The sequence below is a fragment of the Narcine bancroftii genome, chromosome 6 (assembly GCF_036971445.1).
Source record: "Narcine bancroftii isolate sNarBan1 chromosome 6, sNarBan1.hap1, whole genome shotgun sequence".
Lineage (NCBI taxonomy): Eukaryota > Metazoa > Chordata > Chondrichthyes > Torpediniformes > Narcinidae > Narcine > Narcine bancroftii.
In genome coordinates this window covers 183815582-183836052 of record NC_091474.1, presented here as the reverse complement: position 1 = coordinate 183836052, position 20471 = coordinate 183815582, and the positions used below count along the sequence as shown (strand labels likewise).

At 40.5% G+C, this 20471-nt stretch overlaps 1 protein-coding gene across 8 annotated transcripts in view; it reads right to left on the bottom strand.

Moving 5' to 3' along the window:
- The window catches only part of nkain2 (sodium/potassium transporting ATPase interacting 2), a 544966-nt gene that overhangs the window by 90090 nt on the left and 434405 nt on the right, over positions 1–20471 (bottom strand). Inside the window, exon 5 of one of the 8 annotated variants that reach the window (XM_069886897.1) lies at positions 14182–14460. The exons of the other annotated variants lie outside the window; for them this stretch is intronic. Within the exon in view, the coding sequence (XP_069742998.1) occupies positions 14320–14460 (141 nt within the window). The 3' untranslated portion in view covers positions 14182–14319. Of the gene's footprint in view, positions 1–14181; positions 14461–20471 lie in introns of those variants that run through there. 8 annotated transcript variants of the gene reach the window in all.

The following is a 20471-nucleotide window of genomic DNA, read 5'->3' as shown; positions in this document are numbered from 1 at the left end:
CGTTTTGAGTTTTGTGTGCCCGATGGAGATGTGGGGGGGCTGGTAGTCATGGTGGGGAGCTGGCTGATGGAGGACCTCAGTTTTCTTCAGGCTGACTTCCAGGCCAAACATTTTGGCAGTTTCCGCAAAGCAGGACGTCAAGCGCTGAAGAGCTGGCTCTGAATGGGCAACTAAAGCGGCATCGTCTGCAAAGAGTAGTTCACGGACAAGTTTCTCTTGTGTCTTGGTGTGAGCTTGCAGGCGCCTCAGATTGAAGAGACTGCCATCCGTGCGGTACCGGATGTAAACAGCGTCTTCATTGTTGGGGTCTTTCATGGCTTGGTTCAGCATCATGCTGAAGAAGTTTGAAAAGAGGGTTGGTGCGAGAACACAGCCTTGCTTCACGCCATTGTTAATGGAGAAGGGTTCAGAGAGCTCATTGCTGTATCTGACCCGACCTTGTTGGTTTTCGTGCAGTTGGATAATCATGTTGAGGAACTTTGGGGGACATCCGATGCGCTCTAGTATTTGCCAAAGCCCTTTCCTGCTCACGGTGTCGAAGGCTTTGGTGAGGTCAACAAAGGTGATGTAGAGTCCTTTGTTTTGTTCTCTGCACTTTTCTTGGAGCTGTCTGAGGGCAAAGACCATGTCAGTGGTTCCTCTGTTTGCGCGAAAGCCGCACTGTGATTCTGGGAGAGTATTCTCAGCGACACTAGGTATTATTCTATTTAGTAGAATCCTAGCGAAGATTTTGCCTGCAATGGAGAGCAACGTGATTCCCCTGTACACTTAAATCATATAATTTCATCCAAGGTGCCCCACATTCTCAATCAAACAAATTACCCTTTAAGTCAGCGTATAGGTCGAGTCGTGAAATGCTAAAATATTTCTCAAAAAGGGGATCGACTTATATACTCTGGTCCCTGAGGTCACCATCATCACTCCTACCTGGTAGGCTGAGGTTTCTGCTTCCACTGGGAGCACGATGTCACCGTTCCAGCTCCGTGGGCTATCGATGTTGCTGTCTGGGAGGCTGAGTTTTTTTTAACTTACTTAATTTACAGCTTTGTTATTTGTGATTGGTTGTGGCTGGGAGGGGCTCAGACAGCCTGAAAAATGGGGGTTATCTAATAAGCTAGATATAACATAAAACCATTAAATGAGGCAAAAAAAAGGGGAGTTGAGCTATCTACTAGTTGACTTATACACCGATATATACAGTACATTGTATTAATATTTTATTATTAAAAAATATCTAAACCCACTACCAAAAAAGTTGTTTAACCAAAAAGAAAGAAGACAGAATTATTATCAGAGTGATAAATTACCTCTACCTTCATATTAAATCAAAGCTTAAGAAAGTAATTCAAAAAGGGTACCTGCAGTGTTAAAAAATTGAATTCAAAACAGAAATTGAGCATCTAATTTTCTCTAAATTTAAATATGGCATGTTGTCATGTAGCCATTGAACATGAATAGGCAGAGCAATGTCCCTACATCTGAGCCTTACCATAATAGAAATAAAAGCTAATACATGCAGATCAGATGCTGTTAAAGTTATGCCATTCACTCCAACAATAGAAAATAAGGCAGTTAAGGGATTAGGTTTAAAATTTAAGTTAATACTTCATTCCAATATTTCTCAAGACTCTGGCACATCCAGAACACATGAATTAATGAAACATCTGCATTGTTGCATTTATCACAATGAGGAGATATATCTGCATAAAAATGAGGTAGTTTGACTTTGGACACGTCAGACCTTTGGACTATGTTAACGTAGGAGAGAGTGGTGGGCACAATAAATATCTGAAAAAAAATGTTCAAAAGCTGCAAAACCGTTATCAATAAAAAGGTCTTTAAAATATTTAATACCCAATCTATATCAATCATTAAAAGCAGAGTCCTGCAAGGAGGGCTGAAAAAGGTAATTGGACAAAATGAGGCTTGCAAGAGAAAAGCCCTGAAATCCAAAATATCTTCTAAACTGCACCCATATTCTCAAACTGTATTTAACAACCGGATCGTCAGTCAGTTTATATGAAGCAAAAGAAAATGAGGACCCAAGAAGTGCTGATATAGAAACATTTTTGGTGGAATTTAATTCCATTTCTAACCAACCAGGATGGTCAACTCAATTATGATACTGTAACAAGAACATAAGGTTACATCTATTGACCACTCAGTAATAAAATCTGAGAATTAGGAAGCTCCAAACCACCATTCCTTTTAGACCTTTGAAGATGAGCTTTATTTAAATAGAGGAGCTTTCCTTGCCATTTATAAGAGGATATCAGCAAATTGAGTGTCAAAAAATGATATAGGAATTAAAAAATGGTATAGAGGAAAGAGATGCAAACATTATGTAAAATGTTCATTTTAAATAGAATGAAGATGACCCATCAAAGAGGTAGATAAAAGAGACCATTTTGTTAAAGATAGTTTCACATGCTTATGTAGAAACATTTTCCCTAAAAAGATGTTTATGATTCTTTGTAATTGTAATGTCAAAATAAGTAAATTGATCCTTCACAATCTTAAAAGGAAAATTAGAATATGTTAGTACAGGAGAGTTTAAAGGGAAAAGTTCAATTTTATGCAGATTTAATTTATACCGTGAAAACTGACTAAATTGAGAAAGTAAAGGTAATATGGAAGGTAAAAAAGTATCAGCGTTTGATATGAGAAGCAAAAGGTCATCTGCATAAAGGGGAATAGTTTCCTTCGTCTTGATCTCCAAAATATCTCTGCACTAGTGAAGTGCAATGGCTAGATGCTCTCAGGCCAAATCAAAAAGTATGGCCTTAAGAACAGCCTTAATGGGTATCCCGTTGGGAGAGTGAAAGGTTTTGATTGTTGTAAGTTAGTAAGAATTGAAGCAATAGGATTGAATATAATAATTTAATCCATGTAATAAAACATCATCTAATATTATATTTTTCTAAGATCGTAAATAGATATCCTCACTCCACTCAGTCGATTGCTTTTTCTGCATCTAATGGGAGAACACATTCCAGGACTGCAGTGGGAGGTGAATAGATATCCAATAAATGATGTATATTAATATAAGAATAGTGACATTTAATAAAACCAGTTTGATCTTCCAAAATGATTGACGGTAAAATGTTCTTCAGCCTTTAAGCCAAAACTTTAGCCAAAATCTTCATATTAACATTCAATAAAGAAATTGGCCTGTAGGAGGTGCATTCAGCTGGATCTTTTCCCTTTTTCACTATGAGGGATACATAAGCTTCATTTAAATGAATCAGTTAACACAGGACTTAATTGGGGTACGAGCAATTTAGAAAATGATTGAAAAAAACTCTACTACAGGATACCCTGTGGAGTTTTACCTGACTGTAATGAAGAGATAGCAAAAATTAATTCATCTTGTGAAATAGGCTCTTCCAAACTCAAACAATTATTCAGAGAAAGCATGAGAATATTTAAGCAGTCTAAAAACTGATTATTAAACTTTTATTATTAATAGACTCAGAGGTATAAAGCCTAGAATAGAATTTCCTGAATGTATCATAATATTTTAGAATGATGTCTGGTAATATTACTGTCATCCAATTGCATCTTAGTAATTTGTCTCTTAGCAGCAATTCCCTTCAATTGAATGGCCAAGAGCTTGTCAGATTTTTCACCATGAATATAAAATTGACTTTTGTTCTTTAAAAATTGATGTTCAATGGGGTAGGTTGAAAGAACAGATTTAGTTTTGAGTTCAACTCTCCTTTTATATAATTCAAGATTTTTAACATGCATATTGTTGGTCTATTTGTTTGATCTGATTAACTACATCTAATCTTTCTTTATTAGTCTTCTTTATATTAGCAATATAAGGAATAATTTGCCCACTAAGATAAGCTTTCAAAATGACCCAAACAATCAAACTAAATTGTTGCAGAGGAATTTGTGTTAAAGAAAAAAAGTTATCTGCTCCTCCATAAATTTCAAAAATTCATTATCTGAAAGTAGAGTTAAAACACCAGTGCCTCTTTGTAGGAAGGAGATCTGGAAAATTCATAGACAAAATAACACTATTACTCTGATATTTACATGATCGGGTCAATTAAATCAAGTGATTATCTATTAAAAATAACCAATCCATATATATATATAACTTGAGAGGGAGGCACAACACATTCATTAAGGTGAGGCATCCATATTTGCGAAGCATTCAGGTGCAAGTGTGATTAACCCTCCCAATGTCCCTCTCACAAGGAAATTAGAGACCCTCCCCCCAGTTTTAGCATTAAAGGAGGAATGAAAGAGTAATCACAGCTACAAATATGGGTTTCTTGTAAGAAAACAATCTCAGATCTCAATCGTTTACATATGCAAATACTTTCTTTCACTTATTTGGGTTGTTTAAACCTGTCACATTCCAAGTAATAACTTTGATAAGATTATTCATGATTTTTAATTAATGTTATGAATAAAACCAGGCACAAGTTATCACTAAACTCCAGGTGGCCACCTTGAAGCTGTGCAGTAACACAGCTTACACAGAACTTAAAGCCATAATAACCTTGTGAACCTGACACCATAAACCAAGATACTCACTCTCCTTCCCAAGCAATCAAAATCAGAAAGTTGCAACAAGCTCACAAAAAGAAATTTAAACCCCAAAATTCTTCTGCTGTAAATCTAATTATAACTCCTTTTTCAAAAATTTTTCAAAAATAATGTTTCCAAACAATATAAACCTGTATTTGAAGCTACAGCCAAAGTGAAAAACAAAAAAAATTACATTAAAGATTCGCACTCAGGCGCGTGAATGTTGTATTCATGCACTTTTTACCACAGTCAGCTAAGAATAAAATGCACGCTTAATGCATTAATGTCTCAAGTATTTCTAAGCAATATGTATCCAAAATAACAAAAAAGTCTGCCATTAATACTAAAGGAGCAATGAATGCCTAAATCTCCACCTACTCCCAATTTAGATTTGCAGTCTCAGAAGAACAAATAGCCAAAACACATACATGGCAAACTGTAGAGTTTCCCACACATAACTGGGATTATATGCATGTATATTATTATAATCGTTAGCCTTATTTGCCACGGTCATCTAATAACCTGAGTGCATCAGTACATATAATATTTCATGTGCTATTAATAAGAGACTAACTAAAGTAGTGAATTCAAGTCATTTTTAAAAGATAAAATTAATGTATTCAACTTAGTACTCTTATCTATGAGAAAGTAGTTATAGTGTAGTAAGATTAATAGAAAGTGAAACAAACTTACATAACCCCTTCCAACTAACAAAAGGGAGAGAGCAGCCAAACTTCAACCAATCAAGAAAAGAAAACAAAAAGCTTCAGACACCAAATAATAGTTCATGATGTTGAAGGCGAATCTTCCAAGAATATTCATGCTTCTTTTACCCAATTCAAAAACATCTTGTGACCATCGAAGGGTATAATTCGGAGGGGTGCTGGGTATTATAAAGCAGACTTGAAACCTTTCTTGAATAGTTCAGCCATGACTTTATATTCTTTGCATAGATTCAGGACAAAAATCATCTACAAATTTGATCTTTTGTTCATGATATTGAAGAATTTCTTTCCAATGGGTTTCACGAATTATGAGATTTTAAAAATTTGGTAGCAATGAAACTGCAGAATAACCGAACATGGGTGGCATCCTGGAGCTGGCTTGGGAACCAAAGAACAATGTGCTCTGTTGAGCTCAGGGCTAGAAGGAAAGAACTCCTTTCCAAAAACTTCCAAAAGCATCTCTGAAAAGAAGATGGTCAGTTGCCCAATTTCAGTATTTTCAAAGCCCAAAATTTGTATATTCTGTTTTCTGCTTCTCCTCTCCGTTGATAACTTTTAAGTTAAAATTGTTAGCAGACAATTCCAACGAAAGTTCCTCTAATTTGCCCATATGATCATTGACTGTTTCCAAGTCTTGCTCCCAGATGTACATCAATATTTGATAACAACTCCAAAAATTTTTCAAGTATAGATTTAACTTCACGTTAACTTTCTTTTATGGTTTCAGTTATCTCCCATGTAAGCTTGCTTAAAAGACCAGAAATGAAGCCCATAGTCAAATTAGCTGTCTTTTCCTCCTTTTTGCCATTTTTTCCAGCTTTTGCACACTTTGTGGACATTTTAAAATAATTTGTGATGATAAGTAAAAAGGGAGTAAAGTATAAAGCACTTTGGTTGAAATGTTAGAAATGAATGAATGGAAGAAATATTTAAAGAAAACAGGAGGACCTAACTACTGCTGCTAACCCATGCAGTAGCCAGTCGGAAGTCCAGTTATTTTCTGATACTTGGGGCTTATTTATATTGCAACATGTTACATTTGGCTTGAAAAGCTAATTACATTTGTAGCAGGTTTCTTTCATTAGCATCAGTAATGCACAGATTATTGTAAAGCAGATGAATCCTTATCCTTGCAGAAAAATGTTAGTCCATTGAGATATGATTAGGCAAGTGAAACTGAAAGAAAAGCAATAAATGGAAGCCAGCTAAAATTATCCTCAGGTCTCAATCTTAGGCATTCCCTCTGGCTTTTATAAGACTAGCTTCCACTGCAGTTTTGCAGTGGGTTATTATGCTAGAATTCAGGTTAACAGCTTTTCCACCAGTGGGATGTGGATTGCTGTTGCGATGGCTTTCCCTGTAGCAGATAGTAAGGTTATCTTTCTTTTTTCTTACACTTTTGACATCCACTCACATGTCCTCCTGTTCCCAGATGTTACAGATGAAGCTATGAATTGTATCCAAGTTGCTCTCAGATAAATTTTAGAAATTCACGTGGGATTCCATACACTTTAAATGTCTTATTTCCCTGTTTACATATTGTCCTTTCTACTGAAAATCTGTGCCAATGAAATGTTCATGGACATTTTCAATCTCTCATTGCTGAAGTCACCTGCTTTAAAGGGGCATCAATCATCAAGGTGCCCAAGAAGAGTAGTGTGAGCTGCCTCAATGATCATCACCCAGTAGCTCTCACATCTACTGTGATGAAATGCTTTGAGAGGTCAGGCATGGCCAGAATTATCTTGTACCTAAATAAAGATCTGTACCCACTGCAATTTGCCTACCATCACAATTATTCCAGAGCAGATGCAATCTCACTGGCCCTCCACTCAGCCCGGGATCACCTGACAACAGCAATATTAATACAGGTTGGTTTTAATTGATTACAGATCAACTTTTAACACCACATCATCCCCTCAGTACTGGTCAGCAAGCTTCAAAACCTGGGGGTCTGCTCCTCCCTCTGTACCTGGATCCTTGAGTTCCTCATTGGAAGACTACAGTTAGTGTGGATTGATGACAACGTTTCCTCGTCACTGACAATAAGCACTGGCACACCCTAAGGATGTATGCTTAGCCCACTGCTCTACTCTCTAGGCACAATTCAAATGCTATCTACAAATTTGCCGATGACATCATGGTTGTCAGCAGAATCACAAATGGCAATGACGAAGCACACAGGAGAGAGATAGATCAGCTAGTTGACTAGTGTCATAACAACAGCCTTGTACTCAAATGTTGGTAAAACTAAGGAATTGATTGTGGACTTCAGGAAGGGGAAACTAAGAGAACACTACCAGTCTTCATCGAGGAGTTAGCATTGGAAAGGGTAAAGAACTTCAAATTCTTGAATTTTAATCTCTCTGAAGATCTATCCTGGGGCCATCATGTTGATGCAATCATGAAGAAGGCTCGCCAGTTGTTATAATTCGTCAGGAGTTTGAGGAGATTTGACATGTCATCAAAGACTCTTGCAAATTTCTATACATTTTAACTGGTTGCATCATGGTCTAGCATGGAGGTGTCAATGCATAGGACAGGAAAAAGGAACAGAAAGTTGTAAACTGACCTTGTGCCATCATGGGCATCAGTCTTCACTCCATTAAGGACATCTAAAAGAGGTAGTGTCTCAAGAAAGCAGCCTCTATCATCAAGGACTCCCACTACCCAGGCCATGCCCTCTTCTCACTGTTCTACCATCAGGAAGGAAGTTTCTTCCTTTCCCCATTAGATTTCTAAATGGACAATGAACCACAGACACCACCTTATTTTTTCTCTTCTTTTGTACAAATTATTTTTTTAAATAGTGAATTTACAGAAATATAATTTATAGCAATTTCTGCACCTGTAATGCACAATACCACTGCCGCAAAACAACAAATTACATGACATGTTCATTACAATAAACCTGGATCTGATTCTACTTCTTGTCAGTCTGAGTCATGGTAATACTGGAGTAAAGAGAGTGATGGTTATACCAGGGAGACAGCTACTGACAAGCATTCCTCAGAAATTAGTGCCCGGGGTTTCAGTTGAGTTCTTCAAAGTGTTCCTTCCAATAGACATTGACTGATTTTCTATCCTTAATAAGGTGTTTGGGCAGTGGATTTTCTTTAGCATTGAAATATGCTCATATTATATGTAATAGTGAGTTTCTGGATTTTCCCTGCAGTTTCCACCCACCACCTGCTTTTTAGGTCACGAGTTCTTTGTGGGACCTTAGCTTTTAGGTGCTTTTGTAGCTATTTTTATTTCTGAGATGTATGATAACATTTCCATTTAAAATTGCTTCAGGTTTGCGATTAATATTAATTCCTGAATTTTTTGATCATTTTTATCAAACTAATATCGAGTTTGTGGTTGGGAAGCCAATATCTCTCTGTGGGTATTAATTTAATTGGCAGACTTCCAAGATCAAGATCCAGATCGTGAAGTCTGCCATAATTAAGGCAATATTATTATTTCCATTTGGCTCCAGGGACTTCCCAATGCCTTGACCTGTAAAAATGTCCCATCTTCCCAATGAGGTAAAGAAAATGCAAGTACAGGTCTCCTCATCTCATTATTCCCTCTTGCCTTCCATTGGGCACTAATTTCTGAGGAATGCCTTGTCAGTAGCTGTCATTGCAAGCTGTGAGATATGTGTTTGAAGCTAGTGTATGAGACTGAGAACATGCAAGTTCTTTGCCAATACTAATTCATACAGATTGTTGGAAAATAGGTCATGAATTGATGGGATAAATAGTGCAATTGATACGTCTAGTGGTGCAGATGGTGGGGAATGTCATATAAAAATGCATTCACTCATCTTTACAATTTATGTGAGGCTCTAATTTCTTGCACTGTATTCATCTTTGATGAGATATTCTCTTGGGGTTGATATTCCCCTCTATCTCATGACACTGTGACTTGAGCATTTGTCTGGACAACCTTTAATATTAAATAATATCTCTCCTTTATTCCACCTCTCCACTCAAGATTTACAGTGAAGTGTCTATAAACTTAATTGTTTATACTCTCCCACAGTAAACCATGGATGAATTTTCCAAAGGATGCAATAATGCCATGACCACAATGTGCCTCCCCTTTAAAAAGTGAAAGTTGGCACTACATAGAATGTGAAACTCTGACATTGGGATCCCACATATTGCATGCTATCAGTGAACATTGTGGAAGTTTTACTGATTTATAGCTATAATTTTAACTAGCAAATGACTAATCTGAAATTGACATCCTACCTGCAAATCAATCAAAAGAATAAGGTTAAATCCATATCATTATTTGTGCATCTGTCTTCCAATTTATTTAATTTAACCCATTTGGTTTTCTCTTGCATTACTGCAGCCGTTCATTTGACATATTTTATACCTTAAATTAAACAACTGAGTCAATGATGTCAATGTTTTAACTTGAAAAATTTTGTACCCAAAAATAACCTTTGTATTCTTCGCTAAATTTGTAGAAGGCTGCTATACACCTCGGATAGCCTTAAGCAAGAACTAGCTTGGACACTATATATTTTATTGGGGATAATGGATAGATTAAAGGAAATGTGTTTCTCAGCTACCAAACTGAAACTGGATAGCATCTGCAGACAGAGGAATAAATTTAATATTCAGGTCAATGACACAGTCATTAGAAGTTCAGAGTTCAAATTTATTGTCAGAGTATGTACATGACATCACATACAACCTGAGATTCATTTTCCCATCGCCCAAGCATTACTGCTACTTATTGATAGTGTAGTGGCCTACCTGACGGCACTACCTTACCTACTGGAGACAGTAGAGTCAGGAATCAGTTCCTTTATTGTGCTTAGCCACAGCTTTTATAGTTCTCACTGCGCGTTTCATGCTGAGCCTTCTGGGATGTGGTAGTGACATCACTTTCCAGCCTTGGGTGTCGGATGTCATAAAAAGTGCGGGCTTTTCCTAATTGCTGGTGCCTGGCTTGTATCTGGAGGACTGGGACATCGTTGGAGGCTATGCGTTCTGGTAATGCACTTGCTAAACTGCTGTGGCTGAGTGGGATTCTGTTGTACACGTGGGGCTCCCGCTACAGCCCCCCCCCACCCCCAGAAACGTGGCTGCCAGACACAGGTCCGTGCTGGTAGTTCAGCCTAGGGCGTCCTCTGGGATGTTTCAGTGGTGACGAGATCGGTCTTGAAGGTCAGTGTGTGCTGGTTTCAGTCGTTCAATTGTGAACATAGACTCTTGGCCCCCTACGTCCAATGTAAATACTACACCATCTCGCCTGATTACCCTAAAGGGTCCCTCATATGGGCATTGAAATGCTGAGCATTTCTGACCTTTCCTAACCATCACAAATTCTGCAGTCAGTAGGTCATGTGGCACCTAATGTTTGGAGCTCCCGTGAAAAACCATTGGTTAGGGTTGTTTTTCCGTCTTGCTATCTCTCACAAAATGTAAAATATCTAAGTCAGCTGTCTGATTTATGCCATTTACCAAAATGTATGTCACCTGGATTGGATAGTGAAGTTCCATAGATCATCTCAGCAGTCGAAACTGGCAATCCTTCCTTTGGTGCTGTATGTATTCCCAATAGCACCCACGGTAATTCATCTATCCAGTTCGGCCCCTGCAGTCTCGCCTTAAGTGCCGACTTTAAATGTCCATTTGATTGAGGATGATAGGTGCTTGTGTGGTGTAATTTACTTCCACAGAAGTTTGAAATCTGTGTCCACAGGTGGGAAGTAAACTGCATAACTCTATCTGAAGTGATGTGATTAGTTACACCAAATCGTGCAACCCAATTAAAAATAAAGGTCCATGTCTGTTGCCTGCATAGGGATTGCTTCCCGCCAACGACTAAAACGGTCAATAACAGTAAAACAGTAAATAAATATCTCATCCCCTGACAGACCACGTGGACATGGTGAAATTTTGCATCCACAGAGGAGAATCTTTCAGGCGGTACAAGCATGTGTCTGTGAATTTTAGCATTTTGGCATTGAAGGCAAGTTTTGGCCCACAAGGTGGCATCTCTCTTTAAACCGTGCCACACATAACGATTTGACACTAGTTTAACGGAAGATCTAATGGAAGGATGCGAAAGATTATGTATATCATCGAAGATCTTCCTGCACCAGCTAACCGGTAGAATGGGTCTAGGGTGTCCTGTGGAAATGTCGCAAAGGACTGTGGGATCGCTTGCCTCAATAGTGATTTCCTCAACCTGGAGACTTGTAACGGCAGTTTTGTAGGCTTGTACCTCCTCATCCCGTTGCTGGTCTTCCGCCAACTATGCCGTGTCGATTCCACCTTGGACTGCAGAGACAGTTGGTCTCGATAAGGCATCTGTCACTGTATTGGAAAAACCGGCAACATACCGAATGTCAGTCATGAATTCAGAGATGAATCACAATTGGCGTTGCTGTCTCGTGGACCATGGGTCAGATATCATACTCATGGCCTGCACGAGGGGTTTATGATCAGTAAAGGCCTTAAACACTCGATCCTCCCACTTGTATCTGAAATGGTGCACTGCCAAATACAACGACAGTAATTCTCGGTCGAATGTGCTATATCTCATCTCTGTAGGTCGAAGATGTCTCTTATAAAATGCAAGTGGCATCCATTGTTCTTTTACATGTTGCAACACTTCACCAATTGCATGGTCAGATGCGTCTGTAGTTAGCGAGAGGGGCGCTTCATGATCTGGGTGGGCAAGACTTGCCGCAGATGCCAAAGAATCCTTGGTTCTTTTGAAAGCCATATCTGCTTCCTCATCCCAATGCAATATATTTGATTTAAAAAAATTTAATAGGTCAAACAGTGGGCGCATCACGGCTGCCGCTCCTCTGATGAAATGATGGTAAAAGGTAACCATTCCTATGAATCGTTGCAAATCCTTCTGAGTAAGAGGCCGGGGAAACTTGTGTATGGCAATCACTTTGTCCGGCAATGGTATAGTCCCAGTACGAGAAATCCTGTGGCTGAGAAAATCAATTGCAGCTGAACCGAATTGGCATTTTGCTGGGTTGACTGAAAAGCCAAAATCCTGTAATCTAGCGAACAGGAGACAGAGGTGTCGCTTATGCAATTCCTCATCGAGGCTCACTATGAGTATGTCATCCAAATATATGAAGGTTCCCTTTAATTCCCTAGTGATAATGTCCATCAATCTTTGAAACGTCTGGGCTGCGTTCTTCAAACCAAACGGCATTCTGATAAATTCAAAGAGACCAAAGTGGGTTATAATAGCTGTCTTTGGAACATCCTCAGGATGAACTGGAATCCCTTTACTAAATCTACTTTGGAAAATATAGTAGTGTTAGCCAACCACGCTGAGAAATCCTGAATATGAGGGATTGGATAGCGGCCAGGGATGGTTATATCGTTCAACCGCCTGTAGTCCAGACATGGCCGCCAACCACCACAGCTTTTGGGCACCATGTGAAGGGATGAAGCCCATGGACTTTTGGACCTGCATACCACCCCTAATTCCTCCATCACTGTGGATTCTGCTCTTGCAATTGTAAGTTTGTCTTTTGCTAGCCTACGAGCCCTAGCATAAACAGGTGGACCTGTTTTATCAATATAATGATATACTCCAGACCGCGGCTTATTATCCTGAAAAATTAGTCGTCAACATTCCTGGGAACTCTTTAAGTATTGAGGCATATGCATTCTGCTGAATTGCCTGAACTCTTACCGGTTGGAAAGAACGACACATTCTTTTAAGGGGCAAACTTTGAAAGTTAGCCGTGTTTATCAGATGGCATTTATGTACATCACCCAGGAGACCAGGTTCTCTCAAAAAATCCGCGCCTAACAGGGAAAAACCTAAAGGGCATTTCCAGTAGAATACCGCTGAACTCGTATGTATCGTGAGTTTCCTCATTCCGAAAGTAGGAATCGTGGTACCATTAACTGCTGAAAGAGGTGGAGTACGTGCACCTTGTGCCAACTCAAACTGTGTCGGGGAACAATACTGAACTCAGCCCTGGTATCAAGTAATCCACCCCCGAAATAACGTCATGCAAATAAAATAGACCTTGTTCTGTGCCAACCGCTGAGGCCACTAATGCCGGTTGGCAGGACTGTTTGCCTGACGTGGTGGTGGACCTGGGTAAGTGCAAGGACTCTTACATCTATAGGCATAGCAACCCCATCACCGATGATAAAAACAGTATCTGGAACTTTTGTTTCCTTGATCAGGATGTGGTCGCTGTACTGCTGCACCTACCGGTGGTCTTGGCATTTCAAGGGGCTCGGACAACTCAGCTGCTCAGATGGGCTGCACCTGCATTCTGTTAGCTTGTGGAGGGCCATAAAGTCAGTCAGCTTCTCTTGCTTGTGGCTCTGCAAAACTCATGTGCGCCACTCCCACCGCCACATGCACTGGTAATTTCGATAAAAACATTGCTTCAAAAATAAAGCAATCCGTATGGTCTGCATCTAGTGATACCAGCTCTTGCATTAACTGGGATGGACTACGGTCCCCCAGTTCTTTGTATTCAAAATCCTTATAGCTCATCAAAAAGTCCAGGAATTTTGTGTACTTCTGGTCCACCGGCGGGTTATTGATGAATGAACTCACCCTTGCTGCGGTCATAATGTCTAATGCACTCACAACGTGCCAATATCTCGTGTCCTCAGATGTAACGTTCTGAAGCTCAAATTTCGCTTCGGCCAACTGCAGCCACCTTTGTGGCTGATCCAACCAGAATGGAGGCAGGTGAACTGGTACTGCATTAATCACCACCAGTGCTGCAGCCAGCGAGGCTGCATTGACCTCCACCTTCAAAGTTGTTGGTTGCTCGTCCATGACTGACATGTGGGACTCAGTGTAACTAAGGCCCGTCGTGGTCACCAAAATATGTAGTGGCCTACCTGATGGCACTACCTTAGGCAAGTGGAAATAATTGACACTGGAGACAGTAGAGTCAGGAATAAATTCCTTTATTGTGCTTAATCACAGCTTTTATAGTTCCCTCTGTGCATTTCACGCTGAGCCTTCTGGGATGCGATAGTGACATCACCTTCCAGCCTCGGGTGTTGGGTGCCGTAAAAAGTGCGGGCTCTTATTTGCACGCTTTTTCTAACTGCTGGTGCCTGGCTTGTAGCTGGAGGACTGGGACGTCGTTGGAGGCTACGCACTCTGGTAATGCACTTGCTAAACTGCTGTGGCTGTGCGCGATTCTGATGTATGCGTGGGGCTCCCACTACAATAGCACAAAAAATGGACTTGAGAAAAGAGATGTATACAAAACAAAGGAATGTAAAGAAGCTCACTGTGCAATACAGAAAAAATATTCAGTAATAAATATTGTGCAAATTAAGAGTCATTAAATGAGTCTTTGAAAGAGTTTGTTGTTTTGGAGCATGATAGTGGACGGATAGTTCCTGAACCTGGTGGTATTAGGCTTGTGGCACCTATACTTCTTACCTGATGGCAGCAGTGAGAACAGAGCATGTCCTGGGTTGTGTGGATCCTTGATAATTCCTGCTGCTCTGGGAGAGTTATGTCTGTGATGTGCTAAGCTGTGTCCACTAGCTTTTGCAGAGCTTTCCGCTCAAAGATATTGGTGCAAGCATACCAGGTTGTGATGTGGCTCATGAGCACACTTTCCACTACACATCTGTCGAAGTTTGCCAAAATTTTTGATGTTATTCCAAATCTCTGCATACTCCTGAAAATGTAGAGGTGTTGACATGCTTTCTTCACAATAATGTTTATGTGTTGGGTTCAGAAAAGGACGACTGAGATAATAACTCCCAGGAATTAAAATTTGCTCACCTCTCCACCTTTATTCTCCAATGATCACTGGTTTCCCCTTCCTAAAGTCCATAATCAGGTTTTAGTGACATTGAATGTTGTTCATACACCATTCAGCCAAATTTTCAATCACCCTCCTGTATGCTGACTCATCGTCCCCCACCCCCCCCTTTTACAAGCTACCACCATAGTACCTTCAGCAAATTTGTAGACAGTATCATTGTTATAACAAGCCACACAGTCATAGATGTAAATCAAGTACAGCAGGGGACTAAGAATGCACTCCTGTGGTGGTTCAGTACTGATGGAGATTGTGGAGATGTTTTTACTAATCCTCAGAGATTGGGGTCCAGAGGTGAGGAAATCCAAAACCTAATTGCATAGTGGCACATTGAGGCCCATGTCTTGGAGTTTGGTGATTAGTTTTGAGGGGATGATGATATTTAATGCTGAACTGTACTCATTAAAGGGGATCCAGATGCATGCACCTTTGCTGTCTAGATTTCCTGTGGCTTTGTGTAGAGCCAGTGAGATGTAATCTGCTGTAGACTTGTGGTTGGCAAATTATAATGGATCCATGTCGCAACTGATATGCTTCAACATTAGCCTCTCAAAACACTTCAAACCTGTGGATGTGAGTGAACTGGTCAGTAATGCTAGGTTTCCACACTCTTCTTAGGCACCTGTATGATTGAAGCCTGTTTGAAACAAATGGGTACCATGCCCTGCTGGAGTGAGATGTTCAAGATATCCATGAATACGTGAAGAATGAATGATGGATGGGTTTTGATGGGTCTAGATGTGTATTAGTCACCATAGTATACCAAGCCTCTGACCTACACGTGTTGGCATCGCATTCAAGGGCTAATTCAGTTGAGTATCTCATCGAAGGAGACCCTACAATGTTTACCATGGGTAGTGGCCTGTTTCCGTGCTGTAGTGTTTTATGGTTCTTTGGGGATGGGAGGGAGTTAATATTCTGTAAGATTAATAACATAAATTGCTATGGGTGGACATTCTTGCTGGAGATAGTATATTGTGACATATTACTTCAACTTTTCAAACTGTGCCTTTTGTTTAAGTCTTGATGCGGGCATGGATTGGCTGGTCCATTCCCTAAGTAGTTGGGAATGAATCATCAGTCAATGAAGATTAGAGATAATTCAGCTGAAAAAAGTTGGGGTCAATGATATTCCCTTGAGGAATTCCTGAAGAAATGTCTTGGACCTGAGATGAATGACCTCTAAGAGCCAAAATCATTTATCTTTTGTGAGCTGTGACCAGCAAATCAAGAGTTCTGCTCTTGATGTTTTTTTTCACCCCTTACCCTCACCTCAATTTTTTTAATGCAATACTTTAGTGCATGTTTGAACCAAGGCTGGAGATGGTGAGCAAGGATAGCAGAGCAGTTACCACAACAGTATTAAAGCATCAGCAACTTGGGTTCAAACCCAGTGCTGTCTATAAGGAACTTGTATATTCTCCCCATGTCTGTGTGTGTTTCTCTGGGAGCTCCGGTTTCCTTCCACCCAACCAAATGTATGGATTTTGTAGCAGTGTTCCCTTTAAGCTGTGCAGGGGCACAAACATTCGGTGTGCAAATGCACACGCGCACAAAACAGACCGTGTGCATGCGCGCAGCTTAAAGGAAACACTGATTTGTAGGTCAAATTGGAAAGCAGGGGCTCGTGGGTTGGAAGGGCCTGTCACTGTGCTGTATGTCTAAATATAAACATCTAAAAAATTATGAGTGAGTGCCTCTTGATAGCATCACAAATGACAGTTTCCACAGCTTTGGTAATGACTGGGAGTAGATCTATTGGGTGGTTTGTATTTGACTGACTTTATGTGGGCTGGCAATACCCATGCAATTTTCCACATTATTAGAAAAATGCAGAGAACAAAACAAAGGACTCTACATCACCTTTGTTGACCTCACCAAAGCATTCGACACCGTGAGCAGGAAAGGGCTTTGGCAAATACTAGAGCGCATCGGATGTCCCCCAAAGTTCCTCAACATGATTATCCAACTGCACGAAAACCAACAAGGTCGGGTCAGATACAGCAATGAGCTCTCTGAACCCTTCTCCATTAACAATGGCGTGAAGCAAGGCTGTGTTCTGGCACCAACCCTCTTTTCAATCTTCTTCAGCATGATGCTGAACCAAGCCATGAAAGACCCCAACAATGAAGACGCTGTTTACATCCGGTACCGCACGGATGGCAGTCTCTTCAATCTGAGGCGCCTGCAAGCTCACACCAAGACACAAGAGAAACTTGTCCGTGAACTACTCTTTGCAGACGATGCCGCTTTAGTTGCCCATTCAGAGCCAGCTCTTCAGCGCTTGACGTCCTGCTTTGCGGAAACTGCCAAAATGTTTGGCCTGGAAGTCAGCCTGAAGAAAACTGAGGTCCTCCATCAGCCAGCTCCCCACCATGATTACCAGCCCCCCCACATCTCCATCGGGCACACAAAACTCAAAACGGTCAACCAGTTTACCTATCTCGGCTGAACCATTTCATCAGATGCAAGGATCGACAATGAGATAGACAACAGACTCGCCAAGGCAAATAGCGCCTTTGGAAGACTACACAAAAGAGTCTGGAAAAACAACAAACTGAAAAACCTCACAAAGATAAGCGTATACAGAGCCGTTGTCATACCCACACTCCTGTTCGGCTCCGAATCATGGGTCCTCTACCGGCACCACCTACGGCTCCTAGAACGCTTCCACCAGCGTTGTCTCCGCTCCATCCTCAACATCCATTGGAGCGCTTACATCCCTAACGTCGAAGTACTCGAGATGGCAGAGGTCGACAGCATCGAGTCCACGCTGCTGAAGATCCAGCTGCGCTGGATGGGTCACGTCTCCAGAATGGAGGACCATCACCTTCCCAAGATCGTGTTATATGGCGAGCTCTCCACTGGCCACCGTGACAGAGGTGCACCAAAGAAAAGGTACAAGGACTGCCTAAAGAAATCTCTTGGTGCCTGCCACATTGACCACCGCCAGTGGGCTGATATCGCCTCAAACCGTGCATCTTGGCGCCTCACAGTTTGGCGGGCAGCAACCTCCTTTGAAGAAGACCGCAGAGCCTACCTCACTGACAAAAGGCAAAGGAGGAAAAACCCAACACCCAACCCCAACCCACCAATTTTCCCCTGCAACCGCTGCAATCGTGTCTGCCTGTCCCGCATCGGACTTGTCAGCCACAAACGAGCCTGCAGCTGACGTGGACTTTTTACCCCCTCCATAAATCTTCGTCCGCGAAGCCAAGCCAAAGAAGAGGATGATATTATTCCTGTAACAATGGAATGATTCCATGACAGCTGCACATAGTTATGGAATATGCCTTAGCATTACACATGGAATTTGTTTAATCTTTTCTTTGGTAAAATTGCTTAGGAAAATACCAAAGTGTCACTTAGCATAGAACATTACTCCACAAACTAAACCTTCCCCACCTCACACCTAAAACCCTCTATCTTTCTTGTATCCAGGTCCCTGTCTTAGATGTCCCTATTGTACTAGCCTCCACCACCATCCTTGGCAATGCATTCCAGGCACCCACTACTCTGTATATAAAAAAAATGATCTCTGACATCACTCCTAAAATTCCCTCTCCTCACCTTGTGAGGATATCCTCTGGTGTTTGCTTGGCATAATTTCATAGTTTCTACCTATTTTGTATGTACTACCGGTGGTGAACAATAACTTTGCTAAATAGTTGCTCATTCTTGAAGAGTTATAAAAACATAAGAAATAGGAGCAGGTGCAGGCCATTCGGCCTGTCAAGCCAGCTCTACCATTCAATGAGATCATGCTGACCTGCCTTTTCCCATATGCCTTAATTCCCCTACTATGTAAAAATCTATCCAACCTTGACTAAACTATATTTACTGAGGGAGCCTCCATGGCTTCAATGATTCACCACCTTCTGGGAAAAGCAGTTCCTCCTCATATGGTAATTGGTCTCTGAGCCGCAATGTTTATTTGCCATTAATTGGAAACAGTACTGGACTCTGAGGGAGTTGATAAAGGCTCATCCATCCCAGTACTATGAAGATTGCTTCAATGTAAGCAATCACATTAGCTGCCAGAATGGCAATCTGAGAAGAACCCTTGAATGAAGAAGTCACAGAGTGCTCTGAGATCTTTGTTTCTCATGTGTTTTCCTATTTGGAGCAAATTTAAGAATTGCAGCACGTGAACCATTATTTTAGTGGAGAAATTGCTGGGAAACTGGAGTGGGTACATCACAGAGGTATATTGTGTGGCTCAATAAGAATTCTTTAAATAAACTATCTGTGGTTTCTAGTCTAAAATGAAGAGCTGTAGTAATTTAGATGGTGAAAGGGAGAAGGTACTGTGACATTGTGACAAAATTCTGTCTTCTTGTTGTGTCTTAATGGGAGTATCAAATGGCAGATGTGAATCCTTCAAATAACAGGTAGATACATACTGAAAAACACAAAGTTGTATGATTCACTTGAAGTAATGGATATTGAAGCCCATGAAAGATACCCAAGCTGAAGGATTTCAAGGTAATTAAACTATTTTAATTGAGGTAAAAAAGGCAATTAAACTATTCGAATATAGGTAACATCAAGCAATGACAGTCAAAGTAGAGAAAGGTAAATGATTGTATTTTCTTTGTCAAAAGGAGAGAAGTGAACCAAAGTATATTAGTCCTCAAGAGGTATTCTTTAATCTCACATCATGCCATATTGCAACCTGCTAGAATTGAAACATTGACGGGAACCCATTCTATATACACAGCCAATATCTTTCCTGCATGGCATGGAAGCAAAGAACAATGTCCTCCTTAAAAAAGGACATCAACTCTGAGACTGTGCAGTTAAAACTAATGAGCCATATACTGCCAATGCAAAACAAAAATGCACTAAAGTCTGCTGGGTTATATTCTTTGAAATTTGTAATCTCCCAAAGACTCTAAAGGTGGAGTTAATCATGGTAGACCAGGGTAATAATCACCCAACAATTAGTACAGAATAGCAGATGGAGAAAAATCAATGCGGTGTAGGAAATCTGCAGGTCAAGAGGCATCCAGCGGGAGAAAAATAGCAAGGTTGTATTTTTTGACTGGAATCTTTCATCACATTTAGATGAAAGATTCAGACCCGAAACATCAACGATTCTTTTTCTCCCACTGATGCTGTTGATCTACTGAGTTCCTCTAGCAGATTATTTTTTTGCTCCAGATTCCAACATCTGCAGTCTTCTGTGTGTCTCCAGGACAGCAGATGGCACTGATAAAGATCCACCATACAAGCTACAAATTTGGCTGCACATTTTACAGATGAATTCACAGATGTTGTTCATAGAACAGGTAAACCAGGAGTGCAAAATAATTCATGAGTATAAATGGACATGGTCAAAAGAAGGCAGACGGGCTGCTCCTACAGAGATCCCAAAGACTTGCCAAGGCTAAGGA